At 48.0% G+C, this 21,696-nt stretch overlaps 2 protein-coding genes across 2 annotated transcripts; one reads left to right on the top strand and one right to left on the bottom strand.

The window, feature by feature from the left end:
* The first annotated feature begins 313 nt into the window (after positions 1–313).
* Positions 314–12,123, top strand: LOC120023527 (keratin, type I cytoskeletal 13-like). The gene is made up of 7 exons (XM_038967557.1): positions 314–841; positions 2,187–2,269; positions 5,029–5,185; positions 5,471–5,632; positions 9,898–10,041; positions 11,484–11,662; positions 12,108–12,123. The coding sequence occupies exons 1-7, from the start codon at positions 314–316 to the stop codon at positions 12,121–12,123; spliced, it is 1,269 nt and encodes a 422-aa protein (XP_038823485.1).
* Positions 12,124–12,962: 839 nt separating this feature from the next.
* On the bottom strand, positions 12,963–14,762 carry LOC120023536 (basic proline-rich protein-like). The gene has a single exon (XM_038967568.1). It carries the CDS (start codon positions 14,760–14,762, stop codon positions 12,963–12,965), a length of 1,800 nt encoding a protein of 599 aa, XP_038823496.1.
* Positions 14,763–21,696: the final 6,934 nt, after the last annotated feature.

Genomic DNA, 21,696 nt, shown 5'->3' on the forward strand with positions numbered 1-21,696 from the left:
CAGCTCCACCCAAAAGATCAAGGAACATTGGCCTGGGGCTGGGGGGTTCGGCTACCAGTGGCCAATTGCGCTTTACCGGGGCGTGGAGAGCGAGCCAGTGCCGCTGTATATATATCCATCACTTAATACTCTGGATATTAACACATGAAGCTCGGTGACAGTAGCCGCGGTCACAGGCTCTCTCAGCCGCTTCAGACCCTCGCCACCTCAGCAGCAGCAGCAAAAGCAGCAGTAGCGGTAGAGGACAGAAGACTGAAAGATAGGCAGTCTCTTTCTCTCGGCTAGGCCATAGTCATTGTTGTAGTCCTGATCGATGAGTCTGTCCGGGAAGCAGCGGTTCTCCGCCAACTCTTTCTCCGGGTTCGGGAGCCGGAAGATGGCATTGTCCTCCGCCGGGGGGTCGTCAATGCGCTCCAGCTTCGGGAGCAGAATGGGCATTGGGGTCGGAGGAGGAGGCGCTAGTCTCGGCTTCGGGAAGGGCTTTGGAGACGGTGGAGGAGGAGGGTTCAGGATGTCATCCTCCAGCCACATGGCAGGTCTGGGGAGTGGGATGAGCACCGGTGGCGGCGGCAGCGGGATGTTCGGGGGCGGTGGAGGCGGTGGAGGAGGAGGTTTCGGGTACGGTGGAAGTGTTGAGGACACGTCCCTCGGGTTCGCCGGTAACGAGAAGCAGCACATGCACAACCTGAACGACCGCCTGGCAACCTACATGGAGAAGGTTCGCCAGCTGGAGGCCACCAACCACCAGCTGGAGGAGAAGCTGAAGACCTTCACCTTCAACAAGGTGGAGGCGCATGACCTGACCATCTACGACGCAACCCTCAAACCCCTCATGGAGCAGGTAGGGGTTAAAACTATCTCTCTCCGTCTCTCTCCCTGGGCGAGCTTGCCATTTGGAAAAGTTGTGCGTAAAAGCGCACAAGAACTATCCCACTGGACACACACTGGTTCAATCAACTTTGTTTCCACGTCATTTCAATGAAATGACGTTGAACCAATGTGGGACAGACGTTGAATTGACATACAGTATGTGCCCAGTGGGAGCCTACTGCTAAATGTCTTGGGATGTTTTTGCTAAAATAATATCCAGTATTGTAGATGATCTTATCTATATTTGCTATAGTCATATATGTTGTTGAGTGCATTATGGGGTATGTTATTGAGTGCATTATGGGGTGTTGTTGTTGAGTGCATTATGGGGTGTTGTTGTTGAGTGCATTATGGGGTGTTGTTGTTGAGTGCATTATGGGGTGTTGTTGTTGAGTGCATTATGGGGTATGTTGTTGAGTACATTATGGGGTATGTTGTTGAGTGCATTATGAGGTATGTTGTTGAGTGCATTATGGGGTATGTTATTGAGTGCATTATGGGGTATGTTATTGAGTGCATTATGGGGTATGTTATTGAGTGCATTATGGGGTATGTTGTTGAGTGCATTATGGGGTGTTGTTATTGAGTGCATTATGGGGTATGTTGTTGAGTGCATTATGGGGTGTTGTTGAGTGCATTATGGGGTATGTTGTTGAGTGCATTATGGGGTATGTTGTTGAGTGCATTATGGGGTATGTTATTGAGTGCATTATGGGCTATGTTGTTGAGTGCATTATGGGGTATGTTGTTGAGTGCATTATGGGGTATGTTGTTGAGTGCATTATGGGGTATGTTATTGAGTGCATTATGAGGTATGTTGTTGAGTGCATTATGAGGTATGTTGTTGAGTGCATTATGGGGTATGTTGTTGAGTGCATTATGGGGTATGTTGTTGAGTGCATTATGGGGTATGTTGTTGAGTGCATTATGGGCTATGTTGTTGAGTGCATTATGGGCTATGTTGTTGAGTGCATTATGGGGTATGTTGTTGAGTGCATTAAGGAGTACTTTATTGAGTGCATTTTTTAAATGTACCTTTATTTTACATCATTTGAATACCTTACTACATGCTCTAAAACGTCTTTGGAAATTATTTCTCCAAAAATGATATGATATTTTTGAAAAGCATCATCATTTGTGAAATGGCTTGTGGGACACACACACAGACACACACAGACACACAGAGACACACAGAGACACACAGAGACACACACACACACACACACACACACACACACACACACACACACACACACACACACACACACACACACACACACACACACACAGTGTCTGACTCCTGTCTCTATCTGCAGCTCATGGCTTTCCTGATACAGAACACTCAGATTGCCGTGGAGATCGACAACGCCAAGCTGACTGCTGACGACTTCAGAGTCAAGTAGGATGGATGATTGGATGGATGAATGGATGGATGATTGGATGGATGAATGGATGTAGGTATGGATGAATGGATGGATGAATACTTTAGTGTCCTTGGCAACATTTTGAGTAGATTGTCGTGGAAACTTGATTGAATTATATTCTTCATTAAGGTATCTCATTGATACATAGTGGACATATCCTGAACAGTGAAACAGGTTCTAAGTCCTGGAGGAGAATGTTTCTTTATGCACCACTCCCACAGTTGTTACCTATATAACTAATCAACAATATATACACAGCAATATATACACAGCAATATATACAGTACACAACAATATATACACAGCAATATATACACAGCAATCTATACACAGCAATATATACACAGCAATATATACACAGCAATCTATACACAGCAATATATACACAGCAATATATACACAGCAATATATACACAGCAATCTATACACAGCAATATATACACAGCAATATATACACAGCAATCTATACACAGCAATCTATACACAGCAATCTATACACAGCAATATATACACAGCAATATATACACAACAATCTATACACAACAATCTATACACAGCAATATATACACAGCAATCTATACACAGCAATATATACACAGCAATATATACACAACAATATATACACTATGTCTCAATGAAGTAGGTACCAATAAAACCAGTTGTTACCTATATAACTAATCAACAATATATACACAACAATATATACACATCAATATATACACAGCAATATATACAGTACACAACAATATATACACAGCAATATATACACAGCAATCTATACACAGCAATCTATACACAGCAATATATACACAGCAATATATACACAGCAATCTATACACAGCAATATATACACAGCAATATATACACAACAATATATACACTATGTCTCAATGAAGTAGGTACCAATAAAACCAGTTGTTACCTATATAACTAATCAACAATATATACACAACAATATATACACAGCAATATATACACAGCAATATATACACAGAAATCTATACACAGCAATATATACACAGCAATATATACACAGCAATATATACACAACAATATATACACAGCAATATATACACAGCAATCTATACACAGCAATATATACACAGCAATATATACACAACAATATATACACAGCAATATATACACTATGTCTCAATGAAGTAGGTACCAATAAAACCAGTTGTTACCTATATAACTAATCAACAATATATACACAGCAATATATACACAGCAATATATACACAGCAATATATACACAACAATATATACACAGCAATATATACACAGCAATATATACACAACAATATATACACAACAATATATACACTATGTCTCAATGAAGTAGGTACCAATAAATAAAATAATTCAATCAGCTGCAGCCTATAGATAGTCCAAACAACTCTATTCATTACTTAATCCTCATCTTCTCCTACAGACCAAGTCTATTGGACAATTAGTCGTCAGGAAATGGCAAGGACGTGAATTAGAAGAGACACAGCTGTTAGCCTGGTACCTGTCTGTTTGTGCTAACATTCCACTCCTTTTACGCCGTGCCACATTCCAAACAGGCAGTGGCAAGGAGTGGAACGATAGCACGAACAGACAGGTGCCCAGGCTAACAGCTGTGGTTCGGGAGATGAAATGCTCCCCGTTATCATAGGCTACTTCTGTAGGGTCTTTGCTTGTAGTTGTAACCCCACTGATTTTCTTAATCACTCTCAGATTACAAAACATACATTTCTTATAACAAAACCATGGCAGTTATCGAGTTCACCTGACCCGGTGTTGAAATAATAGACCTAGAATGACGCTGTTTCTATGGTTGAAATGCTCACTGTGTGTAGCGTGTAGGCTATGAACTATTAGTCCTTATCTTGCAGTTATCAGTTATTAGTCCTTATCTTGCCGTTATCAATCAATCACAGTCATTTCTTAAACAACCTCTTAAGGATCCGCCCCTTTTTTCAATTTTCGCCTAAAATGACATACCCAAATCTAACTGCCTGTAGCTCAGGACCTGAAGCAAGGATCTGCATATTCTTGATAACATTTGAATGGAAACACTTTGAAGTTTGTGGAAATGTTAAATTAATGTAGGAGAGTATAACACATTAGATCTGGCAAAAGATAATACAAAGAAAAAAACATGCGTTTTTTTTTGTATTTTTTTGTAGCATCTTTGAAATGCAAGAGAAAGGCCATAATGTATTATTCCAGCCCAGCCGCAATTTAGATTTTGGCCAGCAGATGACAGCAGTGCATGCGCAATGTTTTAGACTGATACAATGAACCATTGCATTTCTGTTCAAAATGTTGTATCAAGACTGCCCAAATGTGCCTAATTGGTTTATTAATACATTTTCAAGTTCATAACTGTCCACTCTCCTCAAACAATAGCATGGTATTCTTTCACTGTAATACCTACTGTAAATTGGACAGTGCAGTTAGATTAACAAGAATGTAAGCTTTCTGCCCATATCAGATATGTCTATGTCCTGGGATATGTTTTCGTTACTTACAACTTCATGCTAATCACATTAGCCTACGTTAACTCAACCGTCCCTCGGGGGACCCATCGATCCTGTAGAGTTAAAGCCCTTTTTACATCAGCAGTTGTCACAAAAGGGCTTTACAGATACCCAGCCTAAAACCCCAAAGAGCTAACGGATCTGTCACTCATCTCTCTGGGCCTATTACTATGGTGTCATCTCTATATTCATTGTATTTCTGCCAGGTGGGAGAATGAGCTGTCTTTGCGCCAGTGTGTGGAGGGGGACATCGGGGGTCTGAGGAACCTGCAGCGGGAGTTTGAGATGAACATCACAGCCATGATGCAGGACCTGCAGGGGTACCAGAACGAACGGGTCTCCATGGCGAAGAGCCATGAAGAGGTGAGGGCACACCTGTCTCTTTTTCTCTCGCTCTCTCTTTCTCTGTTTCTCTCTCGGTCTCTCTCTCTCTGTTTCTCTCTTTGTCCATCTCTCTCTCCCGCTGTGTTTCTCTCGCTCTCTCTTTCTCTGTTTCTCTCTCGCTCTCTCTTTCTCTGTTTCTCTCTCGGTCTCCCTCTCTGTTTCTCTCTTTGTCCATCTCTCTCTCCCTCTGTGTTTCTCTCTGTCTATCTCTCTTCCTCTGTGTTTCTCTCTCACCCTCTGACCCCTAACATGTGACCTCTCTAGGAGCTGTTGTCCATGCGTGGGGGGATGACGGGCCAGGTGAACGTGGATGTCCAGGCTGCTAAGAGCCAGGACTTGTCTCTGATGCTAGCTGAGGTCAGGTCGGAGTACGAGGCGGCCGTGGAGAAAAACCGCAGACAGGCCGAGGCCTGGTACATGAAACAGGTCTGTTACCACGCCAACGCAGGCACTACCACAGGCCAACATTAAAACATGTATCAGAGGTGCTGAGTGTGTGTGTGTGTGTGTGTGTGTGTGTGTGTGTGTGTGTGTGTGTGTGTGTGTGTGTGTGTGTGTGTGTGTGTGACATGTCTCTGTGTGTGTGTGTGTGTGTGTGACATGTCTCTGTGTGTGTGTGTGTGTGTGTGTGTGTGTGTGTGTGTGTGTGTGTGTGTGTGTGTGTGTGTGTGTGTGTGTGTGTGTGTGTGTGTGTGTGACGTGTGTCTCTCTCTTGTGTGTGTCAGGTGGAGATGAAGCAGGCAGAGTCGGCGGTGGTGATGGAGACGACCACGACGACCACGTCGGAGATGACAGAGTTACGGAACCGCTACCAGACCCTACAGATGGAATACCAGGGACTACGTATGGGGGTTTGTCACACACACACACACTATACAAACCCTACAGATGGAATACCAGGGACTACGTATGGTGGTGGGTTACACACACACACACACACACACACACACACACACACACACACTATACACACCCTACAGATGGAATACCAGGGACTACGTATGGGGGTGGGTCACACACACACACTATACAAACCCTACAGATGGAATACCAGGGACTACGTATGAGGGTGGGTCACACACACACACACACTATACAAACCCTACAGATGGAATACCAGGGACTACGTATGGGGGTGGGTCACACACACACTATACAAACCCTACAGATGGAATACCAGGGACTACGTATGGGGGTGGGTTACACACACACACTATACAAACCCTACAGATGGAATACCAGGGACTACTTATGGGGGTGGGTTACACACACACACACTATACAAACCCTACAGATGGAATACCAGGGACTACGTATGGGGGTGGGTAAACAGACCCTACAGATGGAATACCAGGGACTACGTTTGGGGGTGGGTCACACACACACACACACTATACAAACCCTACAGATGGAATACCAGGGACTACGTATGGGGGTGGGTATACAGACCCTACAGATGGAATACCAGGGACTACGTATGGGGGTGGGTCACACACACACTATACAAACCCTACAGATGGATTACCAGGGACTACGTGTGGGGGTGGGTATACAGACCCTACAGATGGAATACCAGGGACTACGTTTGGGGGTGGGTCACACACACACTATACAAACCCTACAGATGGAATACCAGGGACTACGTATGGGGGTGGGTCACACACACTATACAAACCCTACAGATGGAATACCAGGGACTACGTATGGGGGTGGGTATACAGACCCTACAGATGGAATACCAGGGACTACGTTTGGGGGTGGGTCACACACACACTATACAAACCCTACAGATGGAATACCAAGGACTACGTATGGGGGTGGGTATACAGACCCTACAGATGGAATACCAGGGACTACGTATGGGGGTGGGTCACACACACACTATACAAACCCTACAGATGGAATACCAGGGACTACGTATGGGGGTGGGTTACACACACACTATACAAACCCTACAGATGGAATACCAGGGTCTACGTATGGGGGTGGGTCACACACACACTATACAAACCCTACAGATGGAATACCAGGGACTACGTATGGGGGTGGGTCACACACACACACACACACACACACACACACACACACACACACACACACACACACACACACACACACACACACACACACACACACACACACACACACACACACACAATAAAAACCCTACAGATGGAATACCAGGGACTACGTATGGGGGTGGGTTACACACACACACACACTATACAAACCCTACAGACGGAATACCAGGGACTACGTATGGGGGTGGGTTACACACACACACACTATACAAACCCTACAGATGGAATACCAGGGACTACGTATGGGGGTGGGTTACACACACACACTATACAAACCCTACAGATGGAATACCAGGGACTACGTATGGGGGTGGGTTACACACACACACTATACAAACCCTACAGATGGAATACCAGGGACTACGTATGGGGGTGGGTTACACACACACTATACAAACCCTACAGATGGAATACCAGGGACTACGTATGGGGGTGGGTTACACACACACACTATACAAACCCTACAGATGGAATACCAGGAACTACGTATGGGGGTGGGTTACACACACACACTATACAAACCCTACAGATGGAATACCAGGGACTACGTATGGGGGTGGGTCTCACACACACGCACACTATACAAACCCTACAGATGGAATACCAGGGACTACGTATGGGGGTGGGTCTCACACACAAACCCTACAGATGGAATACCAGGGACTACGTATGGGGGTGGGTTACACACACACACTATACAAACACTACAGATGGAATACCAGGGACTACGTATGAGGGTGGGTCTCACACACACACTATACAAACCCTACAGATGGAATACCAGGGACTATGTATGGGGGTGGGTCACACACACACACTATACAAACCCTACAGATGGAATACCAGGGACTACGTATGGGGGTGGGTCACACACACACACACACACACACACACACACACACACACACACACACACACACACACACACACACACACACACACACACACACACACACACACACACACACACACACACACACACACACACACACACACACACACACACACACACACACACACACACTATACAAACCCTACAGATGGAATACCAGGGACTATGTATGGGGGTGGGTTATACACACACACTATACCAACCCTACAGATGGAATACCAGGGACTACGTATGGGGGTGGGTTACACACACACTATACAAACCCTACAGATGGAATACCAGGAACTACGTATGGGGGTGGGTTACACACACACACTATACAAACCCTACAGATGGAATACCAGGGACTACGTATGGGGGTGGGTCTCACACACACGCACACTATACAAACCCTACAGATGGAATACCAGGGACTACGTATGGGGGTGGGTCTCACACACAAACCCTACAGATGGAATACCAGGGACTACGTATGGGGGTGGGTTACACACACACACTATACAAACACTACAGATGGAATACCAGGGACTACGTATGGGGGTGGGTCTCACACACACACTATACAAACCCTACAGATGGAATACCAGGGACTATGTATGGGGGTGGGTCACACACACACACTATACAAACCCTACAGATGGAATACCAGGGACTACGTATGGGGGTGGGTCACACACACACACACACACACACACACACACACACACACACACACACACACACACACACACACACACACACACACACACACACACACACACACACACACACACACACACACACACACACACACACACACACACACACACACACACACTATACAAACCCTACAGATGGAATACCAGGGACTATGTATGGGGGTGGGTTATACACACACACTATACCAACCCTACAGATGGAATACCAGGGACTACGTATGGGGGTGGGTTACACACACACACTATACAAACCCTACAGATGGAATACCAGGAACTACGTATGGGGGTGGGTTACACACACACACTATACAAACCCTACAGATGGAATACTAGGGACTACGTATGGGGGTGGGTCTCACACACACACACACGCACACTATACAAACCCTACAGATGGAATACCAGGGACTACGTATGGGGGTGGGTCTCACACACACACTATACAAACCCTACAGATGGAATACCAGGGACTACGTATGGGGGTGGGTCTCACACACACACTATACAAACCCTACAGATGGAATACCAGGGACTATGTATGGGGGTGGGTCACACACACACACTATACAAACCCTACAGATGGAATACCAGGGACTACGTATGGGGGTGGGTCACACACACACACACACACACACACACACACACACACACACACACACACACACACACACACACACACACACACACACACACACACACACACACACACACACACACACACACACACACTATACAAACCCTACAGATGGAATACCAGGGACTATGTATGGGGGTGGGTTATACACACACACTATACCAACCCTACAGATGGAATACCAGGAACTACGTATGGGGGTGGGTATACAGACCCTACCATGCCCTCTCACTCACTATACTCCCCAAATGTCCCTATTTCCATTCCCTATCATGCTAAATGTGTGTGTGTATTCTCTGTGTGTGTGTGTCTTCCGTGTGTGTGTGTGTGTGTGTTTCCTTTGTGTCTCTCTCTCTGTGTTTGTCCCCCACCCTGCCCTCCTCCAGATGGCGAACCTAGAGGCCAGGCTGTTGGAGGTTCAGTCCCAGTTCCAGCAACGTCTGTCTGGGTATAGTGGCAAGGTGATGGGCCTGGAGGGAGAACTGGTCTCCATAAGGGCCAGCACCACTGAGCAGAGCCAGGACTACCAGGTACAGTCACCATACCTCTATACTGAATCACTCACAAACACTGATTAGGGATTTAATCCAAGGCGCGTTACAGAGCAGCGTTACAGAGGAGCGTTACAGAGGAGCGTTACAGAGCAGCGTTACAGAGTAGCGTTACAGAGGAGCGTTACAGAGCAGCGTTACAGAGCAGCGTTACAGAGGAGCGTTACAGAGCAGCGTTACAGAGGAGCGTTACAGAGCAGCGTTACAGAGGAGCGTTACAGAGCAGCGTTACAGAGGAGCGTTACAGAGCAGCGTTACAGAGGAGCGTAACAGAGGAGCGTTACAGAGCAGCGTTACAGAGGAGCGTTACAGAGCAGCGTTACATAGGAGCGTTACAGAGGAGCGTTACAGAGCAGCTCATGTAACAGTATAGCTTTACGTCCGTCCCCTCGCCCCGACCCGGGCGCGAACCAGGGACCCTCTGCGCACCCACGAAGCATCGTTACCCCTCTGCAAGGGGAACCACTACTTCAAGGTCTCAGAGCAAGTGACGTCACCGATTGAAAGGCTATTAGCGCGAACCACCGCTAACTAGCTAGCCATTTCACATCCGTTACACTCACCCCCCTTTCGACCTCCTCCTTTTTCCGCAGCAACCAGTGATCCGGGTCAACAGTATCAATGTAACAGTATAACTTTAGTCTGTCCCCTCGCCCCGACCCGGGCGCGAACCAGGGACCCTCTGCACACCTCAACAACAGTCACCCACGAAGCATCGTTACCCATCGCTCCACAAAAGCCGCGGCCCTTGCAGAGCAAGTGGAACCACTACTTCAAGGTCTCAGAGCAAGTGACGTCACCGATTGAAAGGCTATTAGCGCGCACCACCGCTAACTAGCTAGCCATTTCACATCCGTTACACTCACAATACGTAATTTCTCCAGCATGGATATCGCATTCATGGTAAGCGCTGCGAATGCCGGCTCAATCATAAATGACCTCTCCACTTCTCTCCCTCACTCCCTCTCTACCCCTCCCCCCTCTCTCCCCCCCTCTCTCTCTACCACCCTCTCCCCCTCTGTCTTTCTCTACCACCCTCTCTCCCTCCCCTCTCTCTCTACCACCCTCTCTCTCTACCACCCTCTCTCCCTACCACCCTCTCTCCCTCTTCTCGCTCTACCCCCTCTCTCTTTACCACCCTCTCTCCCCCTCTCTCTCTACCACCCTCTCTACCTCCTCTCCCCCTCTGTCTTTCTCTACCACCCTCTCTCCCTCCCCTCTCTCTCTACCACCCTCTCTCTCTACCACCCTCTCTCTCTACCACCCTCTCTCCCTACCACCCTCTCTCCCTCTTCTCGCTCTACCCCCTCTCTCTTTACCACCCTCTCTCCCCCTCTCTCTCTACCACCCTCTCTACCTCCTCTCCCCCTCTGTCTTTCTCTTTCTCTCTCTACCTCCCCCTCTCTCACTCGCTCTCCCAGATCCTTCTGAACATCAAGAGTCGTCTAGAGATGGAGATCCAGCAGTATAAGCATCTGCTGGAGGGAGCCGGCCTGGGAGGGGGCATGGTCTCTGGAGGGGCTGACCTGGGAGGGGGCACGGTAGTCTCTGGAGGGGCTGACCTGGGAGGGGGCACTTCGGTCTCTGGAGGGGCCGGGAGGTCGGCAGGTAAAACTTGTTAGTTAGGATCTCTCTCAGTCCATGCATGAAAGGATGATCTTTCAAGAGTCTGTAAAATACAAAAATACACAAAGAAAACATTTACAAAGTTATGGAAACACAGCTCTTATCAAGTATTGAGTACCACAGTATGAGTCATAAAACTCAGAAATGGTTGCAATCGTTATTTCACTATTCAATTTTCCATCTGGGATTTTGGAACTACTTTTATTCAAGGTCTGTGTCTGGTGCAGGCTTACACTGGCGTGACGTGTTGATAACCTGGTCTGTGTCTGGTGTAGGCTTACACTGGCGTGACGTGTTGATAACCTGGTCTGTGTCTGGTGTAGACTTACACTGGCGTGACGTGTTGATAACCTGGTCTGTGTCTGGTGTAGGCTTACACTGGTGTGACGTGTTGATAACCTGGTCTGTGTCTGGTGTAGGCTTACACTGGCGTGAAGTTTTGATAAACGCGCAAATCTCTCCCGCCGGACAAGGTAACTTTTGTCAACAATTAGCATGTCACATTTCTTTGAGTAAATTTAGGCGAATATATTGGTAAAACTCACACTGTCCGAGAGAATTACACGGCTATCAAAACATCACGCCAAGGTACAGTGCATTCGGAAACTATTCAGACCCCTTGACTTTTTCCTGATTTTGTTACGTTACAGCCTAATTCTTAAAATTGATTAAATAGTTTTTTTCCCTCATCAATATACATACAATACCCCATAATGACAGTTATTGTAGCAAAAAAATACAAAATATAAAACGGAAACATCACATTTACATAAGTATTCAGACCCTTTACTCAGTACTTTGTTGAAGCACATTTGGCAGAGATTATAGCCTAGTCTTCCTGGGTATGACGCTACAAGCGTGGCACACCTGTATTTGGGGAGTTTCTCCCATGGGAAGCGTCGCTGCACAGCTATTTTCAGGTCTCTACAGAGATGTTCTATCGGGTTCAAGTCCGGGCTCTGGCTGGGCCACTCAAGGACATTCAGAGACTTGTCCCAAAGCCACTCCTGTGTTGTCTTGGCTGTGTGCTAAGGGTCGTTGCTTAGGGTACTGAGCGCTCTGGAGCAGGTTTTCATCAAGGGTCTCTCTGTACTTTGCTCTGATAAAAAACATTTATTTAATAACTTTTAGAATAAGGCTGTAAAGTAACAAAATGTGGAAAAAAGGAAGGGGTCTGAATACTTTCCGAATGCACAGCAGAACTACACCAAACACAAGCTTCATTTGAAGTGTTTTGTAAAATTCACGACGTGAAATATTAATGGCATGAAAAATCATTGGAACCATTTGTGTGTTTTTAGGGGTAATATGACGCGTCCACTGGGGCGGACTATTGCTTCATATGTAAATGTTTTAAAATTCTTATTAACACGTTTGTCTATGTACTCAGGTAAGGCTGTTGTGACCAGGACCACTGTGTTGGAGGTGAAATCCTCGGCAGGAGGAGTGGGGACGGGAGGAAGTTCCATGTTGATGCATTCCACTAGCTCTACCTCCAGCAGTTCTGGGGGCGGGGCAGCCATGATGTCATCAGGAGGCGCCGGGATGGTGTCCGGCGGGGGACCAGCCATGATGTCATCAGGAAGCCCCGCAATGGTGTCCGGCGGTGGACCAGCCACAGCGCCATCAGGAGGCGGCACGGTGCCGTCAGGAGGAGGCACGGCGCCGTCAGGAGGAGGCACGGCGCCGTCAGGAGGAGGCACGGCGCCGTCAGGAGGAGGCACGGCGCCGTCAGGAGGAGGCACGGCGCCGTCAGGAGGAGGCACGGCGCCGTCAGCAGCCGGCACGGCGCCGTCAGCAGCCGGCACGGCGCCATCAGCAGGAGGCACGGCGCCATCAACAGCCGGCACTGCGCCATCAGCAGGAGGCACGGCGCCATCAGCAGGAGGCACGGCGCCATCAGCAGGAGGCACGGCGGTATCAGCTGCCGGCACGGCGGTATCAGCTGCCGGCACGGCGCCATCAGCAGGCGTCACGGCGCCATCAGCAGCCGGCACTGCGCCATCAGCAGGCGTCACGGCGCCATCAGCAGGCGTCACGGCACCATCAGCAGCCGGCACTGCGCCATCAGCAGGAGGCACGGCGCCATCAGCTGCCGTCACGGCGCCATCAGCAGGCGTCACGGCGCCATCAGCAGGCGTCACGGCGCCATCAGCAGGCGTCACGGCGCCATCAGCAGGAGGCACGGCGCCATCAGCAGGAGGCACGGCGCCATCAGCTGCCGTCACTGCGCCATCAGCAGGAGGCACGGCGCCATCAGCTGCCGTCACGGCGCCATCAGCAGGCGTCACGGCGCCATCAGCAGGCGTCACGGCGCCATCAACAGGCGTCACGGCGCCATCAACAGGAGGCACGGCGCCATCAGCAGCCGGCACTGCGCCATCAGCAGGAGGCACGGCGCCATCAGCAGCCGGCACGGCGCCATCAGCAGGAGGCACGGCGCCATCAGCAGGAGGCACGGCGCCATCAGCAGGAGGCACGGCGCCATCAGCAGGAGGCACGGCGCCATCAGCTGGAGGTACGGCGCCATCAGCTGCCGACACGGCGCCATCAGCAGGCGTCACGGCGCCATCAGCAGGCGTCACGGCGCCATCAGCAGGCGTCACGGCGCCATCAGCAGGCGTCACGGCGCCATCAGCAGGCGTCACGGCGCCATCAGCAGGCGTCACGGCGCCATCAGCAGCCGGCACGGCGCCATCAGCAGCCGGCACGGCGCCATCAGCAGGCGTCACGGCGCCATCAGCAGGCGTCACGGCGCCATCAGCAGGCGTCACGGCGCCATCAGCAGGCGTCACGGCGCCATCAGCAGGCGTCACGGCGCCATCAGGAGGAGGCGTGATAGTGTCCGGTGGGGGAGCAGCCACGGTGTCATCAGGAGGTGCCGCGATGGTGTCTGGTGGGGGAACAGCCATGATGTCATCAGGAGGCGTCGCGATACTTTCCGGCGGGGGACCAGCCACTGTGTCATCAGGAGGTGGCACTCTGTCCGGCGGAGGTTCTATGATGACGTCATCGGCCGGGGGCATGACCGTGTCCGGTAGCAACTCGTCTTCCACCAGCGTGTCGACCACCATGGAAGGTGAGGAGAGAGATATAATAAATAGACCAGCTCCACCATGGAAGGTGAGCATAGAGATATAATAACTAGACCAGCTCCACCATGGAAGGTGAGCATAGAGATATAATAACTAGACCAGCTCCACCATGGAAGGTGAGCATAGAGATATAATAACTAGACCAGCTCCACCATGGAAGGTGAGCATAGAGATAAAATAACTAGACCAGCTCCACCATGGAAGGCGAGGATAGAGATATAATAACTAGACCAGCTCCACCATGGAAGGTGAGCATAGAGATATAATAACTAGACCAGCTCCACCATGGAAGGTGAGCATAGAGATATAATAACTAGACCAGCTCCACCATGGAAGGTGAGCATAGAGATATAATAACTAGACCAGCTCCACCATGGAAGGTGAGCATAGAGAAATAATAACTAGACCAGCTCCACCATGGAAGGTGAGCATAGACATATAATAACTAGACCAGCTCCACCATGGAAGGTGAGCATAGAGATATAATAACTAGACCAGCTCCACCATGGAAGGTGAGCATAGAGATATAATAACTAGACCAGCTCCACCATGGAAGGTGAGCATAGAGATATAATAACTAGACCAGCTCCACCATGGAAGGTGAGCATAGAGATATAATAACTAGACCAGCTCCACCATGGAAGGTGAGCATAGAGAAATAATAACTAGACCAGCTCCACCATGGAAGGTGAGCATAGAGAAATAATAACTAGACCAGCTCCACCATGGAAGGTGAGCATAGAGATATAATAACTAGACCAGCTCCACCATGGAAGGTGAGCATAGAGATAAAATAACTAGACCAGCTCCACCATGGAAGGCGAGGATAGAGATATAATAACTAGACCAGCTCCACCATGGAAGGTGAGCATAGAGATATAATAACTAGACCAGCTCCACCATGGAAGGTGAGCATAGAGATATAATAACTAGACCAGCTCCACCATGGAAGGTGAGCATTGAGATATAATAACTAGACCAGCTCCAACAATGGAAGGTGAGGAGAGAGATATAATAAATAGACCAGCTCCACCATGGAAGGTGAGCATAGAGATATAATAACTAGACCAGCTCCACCATGGAAGGTGAGGATAGAGATATAATAACTAGACCAGCTCCACCATGGAAGGTGAGCATAGAGATATAATAACTAGACCAGCTCCACCATGGAAGGTGAGCATAGAGATAAAATAACTAGACCAGCTCCACCATGGAAGGCGAGGATAGAGATATAATAACTAGACCAGCTCCACCATGGAAGGTGAGCATAGAGATATAATAACTAGACCAGCTCCACCATGGAAGGTGAGCATAGAGATATAATAACTAGACCAGCTCCACCATGGAAGGTGAGCATTGAGATATAATAACTAGACCAGCTCCAACAATGGAAGGTGAGGAGAGAGATATAATAAATAGACCAGCTCCACCATGGAAGGTGAGCATAGACATATAATAACTAGACCAGCTCCACCACAGGTGATGTTAGAAGATATTACAACATTGAAAAAAAGATTTTGCTACTCAATGTCTCTCTCTCCGTCTCTCTCTCTTCCAGGTAAAGTCTCTACTGGTGATATTACCATAGTTCCCATGTAGTGATTCCCTTCTCTGATCCACGTGACAACACTCTCCAGGACCACGGACCCCCCCCCCTGACCTGAACATCATGATGTGTAGCCTCTCTCTCTACTACTAACACACAGCTCACCTGGCAGAACACACACAGTCCACATTCTGACCTGAACATCATGACGTGTAACCTCTCTCTCTACTACTAACACACAGCTCACCTGGTAGAACACACACAGTCCACATTCTGACCTGAACATCATGATGTGTAGCCTCTCTCTCTACTACTAACACACAGCTCACCTGGTAGAACACACACAGTCCACATTCTGACCTGAACATCATGACGTGTAGCCTCTCTCTCTACTACTAACACACAGCTCACCTGGCAGAACACACACAGTCCACATTCTGACCTGAACATCACAGTCCACATTCTGACCTGAACATCACAGTCCACATTCTGACCTGAACATCACAGTCCACATTCTGACCTGAACATCATGATGTGTAGCCTCTCTCTCTACTACTAACACACAGCTCACCTGGCAGAACACACACAGTCCACATTCTGACCTGAACGTCATGACGTGTAGCCTCTCTCTCTACTGTTTTATTTAAATTACATTTGACGTTTCCATTTATAATAAAAACCTGACCCTACAATGAGATGGTGTTTTTCTCTGTGTTTTACTGAATGTTTCATTGTTTAAGATGATGCTGCATTGATCGTGTGTTAAATCAAAGGATTAGGATCTATGATACATGTCTTTTAGATTAGAAGGAATGGAATTCACTGGGCAAGGGAACCTGATCCTAGATCCGCACTCTGACACTCTTCGTGAATACCAGGGCCCAGGAGTAGAGGCGTAATCTGGGGCCGAGAAACTAGTTTTTGTGGGCTGTTTTTATAGATTAGATGAATCCAGGTTTAATCGAGTCAAAATGTGGTTGAATGAACATCAACTGACCTCAGACTATATGCTCCCTCCTGATCTTTTATTTTTATTTAACCTTCATTTAACCTTTATTTAACTAGGCAAGTCGGTTAAGAACAAATTCTTATTTACAATGACGGCCTACCCCGGCCAAACCCGGACGACGCTGGGCCAGTTGTGCGCCGCCCTACGGGACTCCCAATCACGGCCGGATGTGATACAGCCTGGATCTGTGACTCTACATTTATAAACTGGTGTCCCAGACACAGATTAAACCTAGTCCTTTCAGATTAAACCTAACCTTCCAGATTAAACCTAACCTTCCAGATTAAACCTAGTCCTGGAAGAAACACCAATCTCCATTCAAAGGGTGTTGAAGCCAAATAAATGTATGAACTCTGGTTTAGTCCAAATCCACACAGTAGTAATTCTATGACTCAGTATGTTTGTGGTTTAGTGAAGTCCAAATCCACACAGTAATAATCCTATGACTCAGTATGTTTGTGGTTTAGTGAAGTCCAAATCCACACAGTAATAATCCTATGACTCAGTATGTTTGTGGTTTGGTGAAGTCCAAATCCACACAGTAATAATCCTATGACTCAGTATGTTTGTGGTTTGGTGAAGTCCAAATCCACACAGTAATAATCCTATGACTCAGTATGTTTGTGGTTTGGTGAAGTCCAAATCCACACAGTAATAATCCTATGACTCAGTATGTTTGTGGTTTGGTGAAGTCCAAATCCACACAGTAATAATCCTATGACTCAGTATGTTTGTGGTTTAGTGAAGTCCAAATCCACACAGTAGTAATTCTATGACTCAGTATGTTTGTGGTTTAGTGAAGTCCAAATCCACACAGTAATAATCCTATGACTCAGTATGTTTGTTTTAGTGGTTTTATTGCGCCATCCTCAGGACTTGACAGATATTACAAACAGACTAACAGAAACCCTCTCAGGTACATCTACAGATGAAACATCAGTCTATCACTTTTAAATTGTTACATTTGGACTATTTTACTAATGATACAAGTTAAGCATTTTCACACCCACCATAGGGTCATACAGACAATATGGTGAGTAATTATACACTGCCGACTGATGTCAAGCTGAATGTAAAAGCTGCTCGCAAACTACACAAAATACATTTATAAATAATGACAAATAAATACACACCGGAGACGACGACGAGTGGAGAACCTTCTAGTCAGTGTGACAGAAATAAAACTGTTTCTCTGTAAACAATGAATAATGATAAAGGAGAATAAAGGTACCATACTGCTACAGCACTGCCATTGGCCAGGGTTAGATCTACAACACTGCCATTGGCCAGGGTTAGATCTACAGCACTGCCATTGGCCAGGGTTAGATCTACAGCGCTGCCATTGGCCAGGGTTAGATCTACAGCGCTGCCATTGGCCAGGGTTAGATCTACAACGCTGCCATTGGCCAGGGTTAGATCTACAGCGCTGCCATTGGCCAGGGTTAGATCTACAGCGCTGCCATTGGTCAGGGATAGATCTACAGCGCTGCCATTGGTCAGGGTTAGATCTACAGCGCTGCTATTGGTCAGGGTTAGATCTACAGCGCTGCCATTGGTCAGGGTTAGATCTACAGCGCTGCCATTGGCCAGGGTTAGATCTACAGCGCTGCCATTGGCCAGGGTTAGATCTACAGCGCTGCTATTGGCCAGGGTTAGATCTACAGCGCTGCCATTGGTCAGGGTTAGATCTACAGCGCTGCTATTGGCCAGGGTTAGATCTACAGCGCTGCTATTGGCCAGGGTTAGATCAACAGCGCTGCCATTGGCCAGGTTAGATCTACAGCGCTGCCATTGGTCAGGGTTAGATCAACAGCGCTGCTATTGGTCAGGGTTAGATCTACAGCGCTGCTATTGGTCAGGGTTAGATCTACAGCGCTGCTATTGGCCAGGGTTAGATCTACAGCGCTGCCATTGGCCAGGGTTAGATCTACAGCGCTGCTATTGGCCAGGGTTAGATCTACAGCGCTGCCATTGGCCAGGGTTAGATCTACAGCGCTGCCATTGGCCAGGGTTAGATCTACAGCGCTGCCATTGGCCAGGGTTAGATCTACAGCGCTGCTATTGGCCAGGGTTAGATCTACAGCGCTGCCATTGGCCAGGGTTAGATCTACAGCGCTGCCATTGGTCAGGGTTAGATCTACAGCGCTGCCATTGGCCAGGGTTAGATCTACAGCGCTGCTATTGGCCAGGGTTAGATCTACAGCGCTGCCATTGGCCAGGGTTAGATCTACAGCGCTGCCATTGGTCAGGGTTAGATCTACAGCGCTGCCATTGGCCAGGGTTAGATCTACAGCGCTGCCATTGGCCAGGGTTAGATCTACAGCGCTGCCATTGGTCAGGGTTAGATCTACAGCGCTGCCATTGGTCAGGGTTAGATCTACAGCGCTGCCATTGGCCAGGGTTAGATCTACAGCGCTGCCATTGGTCAGGGTTAGATCTACAACGCTGCCATTGGTCAGGGTTAGATCTACAGCGCTGCCATTGGTCAGGGTTAGATCTACAGCGCTGCCATTGGCCAGGGTTAGATCTACAGCACTGCCATTGGCCAGGGTTAGATCTACAGTGCTGCCATTGGCCAGGGTTAGATCTACAGCGCTGCCATTGGTCAGGGTTAGATCTACAGCGCTGCTATTGGCCAGGGTTAGATCTACAGCACTGCCATTGGCCAGGGTTAGATCTACAGCACTGCCATTGGTCAGGGTTAGATCTACAGCGCTGCCATTGGCCAGGGTTAGATCTACAGCGCAGCCATTGGTCAGGGTTAGATCTACAGCGCTGCCATTGGTCAGGGTTAGATCTACAACGCTGCCATTGGTCAGGGTTAGATCTACAGCGCAGCCATTGGCCAGGGTTAGATCTACAGCGCTGCTATTGGCCAGGGTTAGATCTACAGCGCTGCTATTGGCCAGGGTTAGATCTACAGCACTGCCATTGGCCAGGGTTAGATCTACAGCGCTGCCATTGGCCAGGGTTAGATCTACAGCGCTGCCATTGGCCAGGGTTAGATCTACAGCGCAGCCATTGGTCAGGGTTAGATCTACAGCGCTGCCATTGGTCAGGGTTAGATCTACAACGCTGCCATTGGTCAGGGTTAGATCTACAGCGCAGCCATTGGCCAGGGTTAGATCTACAGCGCTGCCATTGGCCAGGGTTAGATCTACAGCACTGCCATTGGCCAGGGTTAGATCTACAGCACTGCCATTGGCCAGGGTTAGATCTACAGCGCTGCCATTGGCCAGGGTTAGATACACAGCGCTGTTGTTCTATCATATTTTTCTACAGTTATAAAGTCGTTTAATCCTATCGGTTCTGCTTCTTTGGTCGTCTGTTAATGAACTGGCTATCAGCTTATACTGCAGCAGTATCCTTATCACCAACTATCAAACCAACACAGTTGTTATGTAGGGCTGACTCAAACCAACACAGTTGGTACGTAGGGCTGACTCAAACCAACACAGTAGTTATGTAGGGCTGACTCAAACCAACACAGTAGTTATGTAGGGCTGACTCAAACCAACACAGTAGTTATGTAGGGCTGACTCAAACCAACACAGTTGTTATGTAGGGCTGACTCAAACCAACACAGTTGTTATGTAGGGCTGACTCAAACCAACACAGTTGTTATGTAGGGCTAACTCAAACCAACACAGTTGTTATGTAGGGCTGACTCAAACCAATACAGTTGTTACGTAGGGCTGACTCAAACCAACACAGTTGTTATGTAGGGCTGACTCACACCAACACAGTAGTTACGTAGGGCTGACTCAAACCAACACAGTTGTTACGTAGGGCTGACTCAAACCAACACAGTAGTTACGTAGGGCTGACTCAAACCAACACAGTTGTTACGTAGGGCTGACTCAAACCAACACAGTTGTTATGTAGGGCTGACTCAAACCAACACAGTTGTTATGTAGGGCTGACTCTAACCAACACAGTTGGTATGTAGGGCTGACTCTAACCAACACAGTTGGTATGTAGGGCTGACTCTAACCAACACAGTTGTTATGTAGGGCTGACTCAAACCAACACAGTTATGTAGGGCTGACTCAAACCAACACAGTTATGTAGGGCTGACTCAAACCAACACAGTTATGTAGGGCTGACTCTGGCTTGTTAGTGTGGTAACATGGAGAGCAGGTCAGCTGAGTGTGATAACATGGAGAGCAGGTGAGCGGCAGGTGAATAAAGCTAATATGTGTCGTAACAATATGACACCAGTAGGGGGCGGTGGTGTATTACAGTATATACTGAGGCAAGGGCCCAATCCCAAATGGACATCTAACTGAAGGAGCTCTATCACCACAGCAACCCTCCATACCCCTCTACTGTTCAGGGCCATATATAGTATTCCAGGG

The sequence above is a fragment of the Salvelinus namaycush genome, chromosome 2 (genome assembly GCF_016432855.1).
Source record: "Salvelinus namaycush isolate Seneca chromosome 2, SaNama_1.0, whole genome shotgun sequence".
NCBI classification, from domain to species: Eukaryota; Metazoa; Chordata; class Actinopteri; order Salmoniformes; family Salmonidae; genus Salvelinus; species Salvelinus namaycush.

Bases quoted from the DNA above. Each gene is read 5' to 3' on its own strand.
- LOC120023527 (XM_038967557.1), top strand. From the start codon at position 314: ATGAGTCTGTCCGGGAAGCAGCGGTTCTCCGCCAACTCTTTCTCCGGG. The intron at 5,186-5,470 runs GTGAGGGCACAC...TGACCTCTCTAG, and splicing joins TGGCGAAGAGCCATGAAGAG to GAGCTGTTGTCCATGCGTGG. The intron at 5,633-9,897 runs GTCTGTTACCAC...GCCCTCCTCCAG, and splicing joins AGGCCTGGTACATGAAACAG to ATGGCGAACCTAGAGGCCAG.
- LOC120023536 (XM_038967568.1), bottom strand. From the start codon at position 14,762: ATGGTGGTCGACACGCTGGTGGAAGACGAGTTGCTACCGGACACGGTC.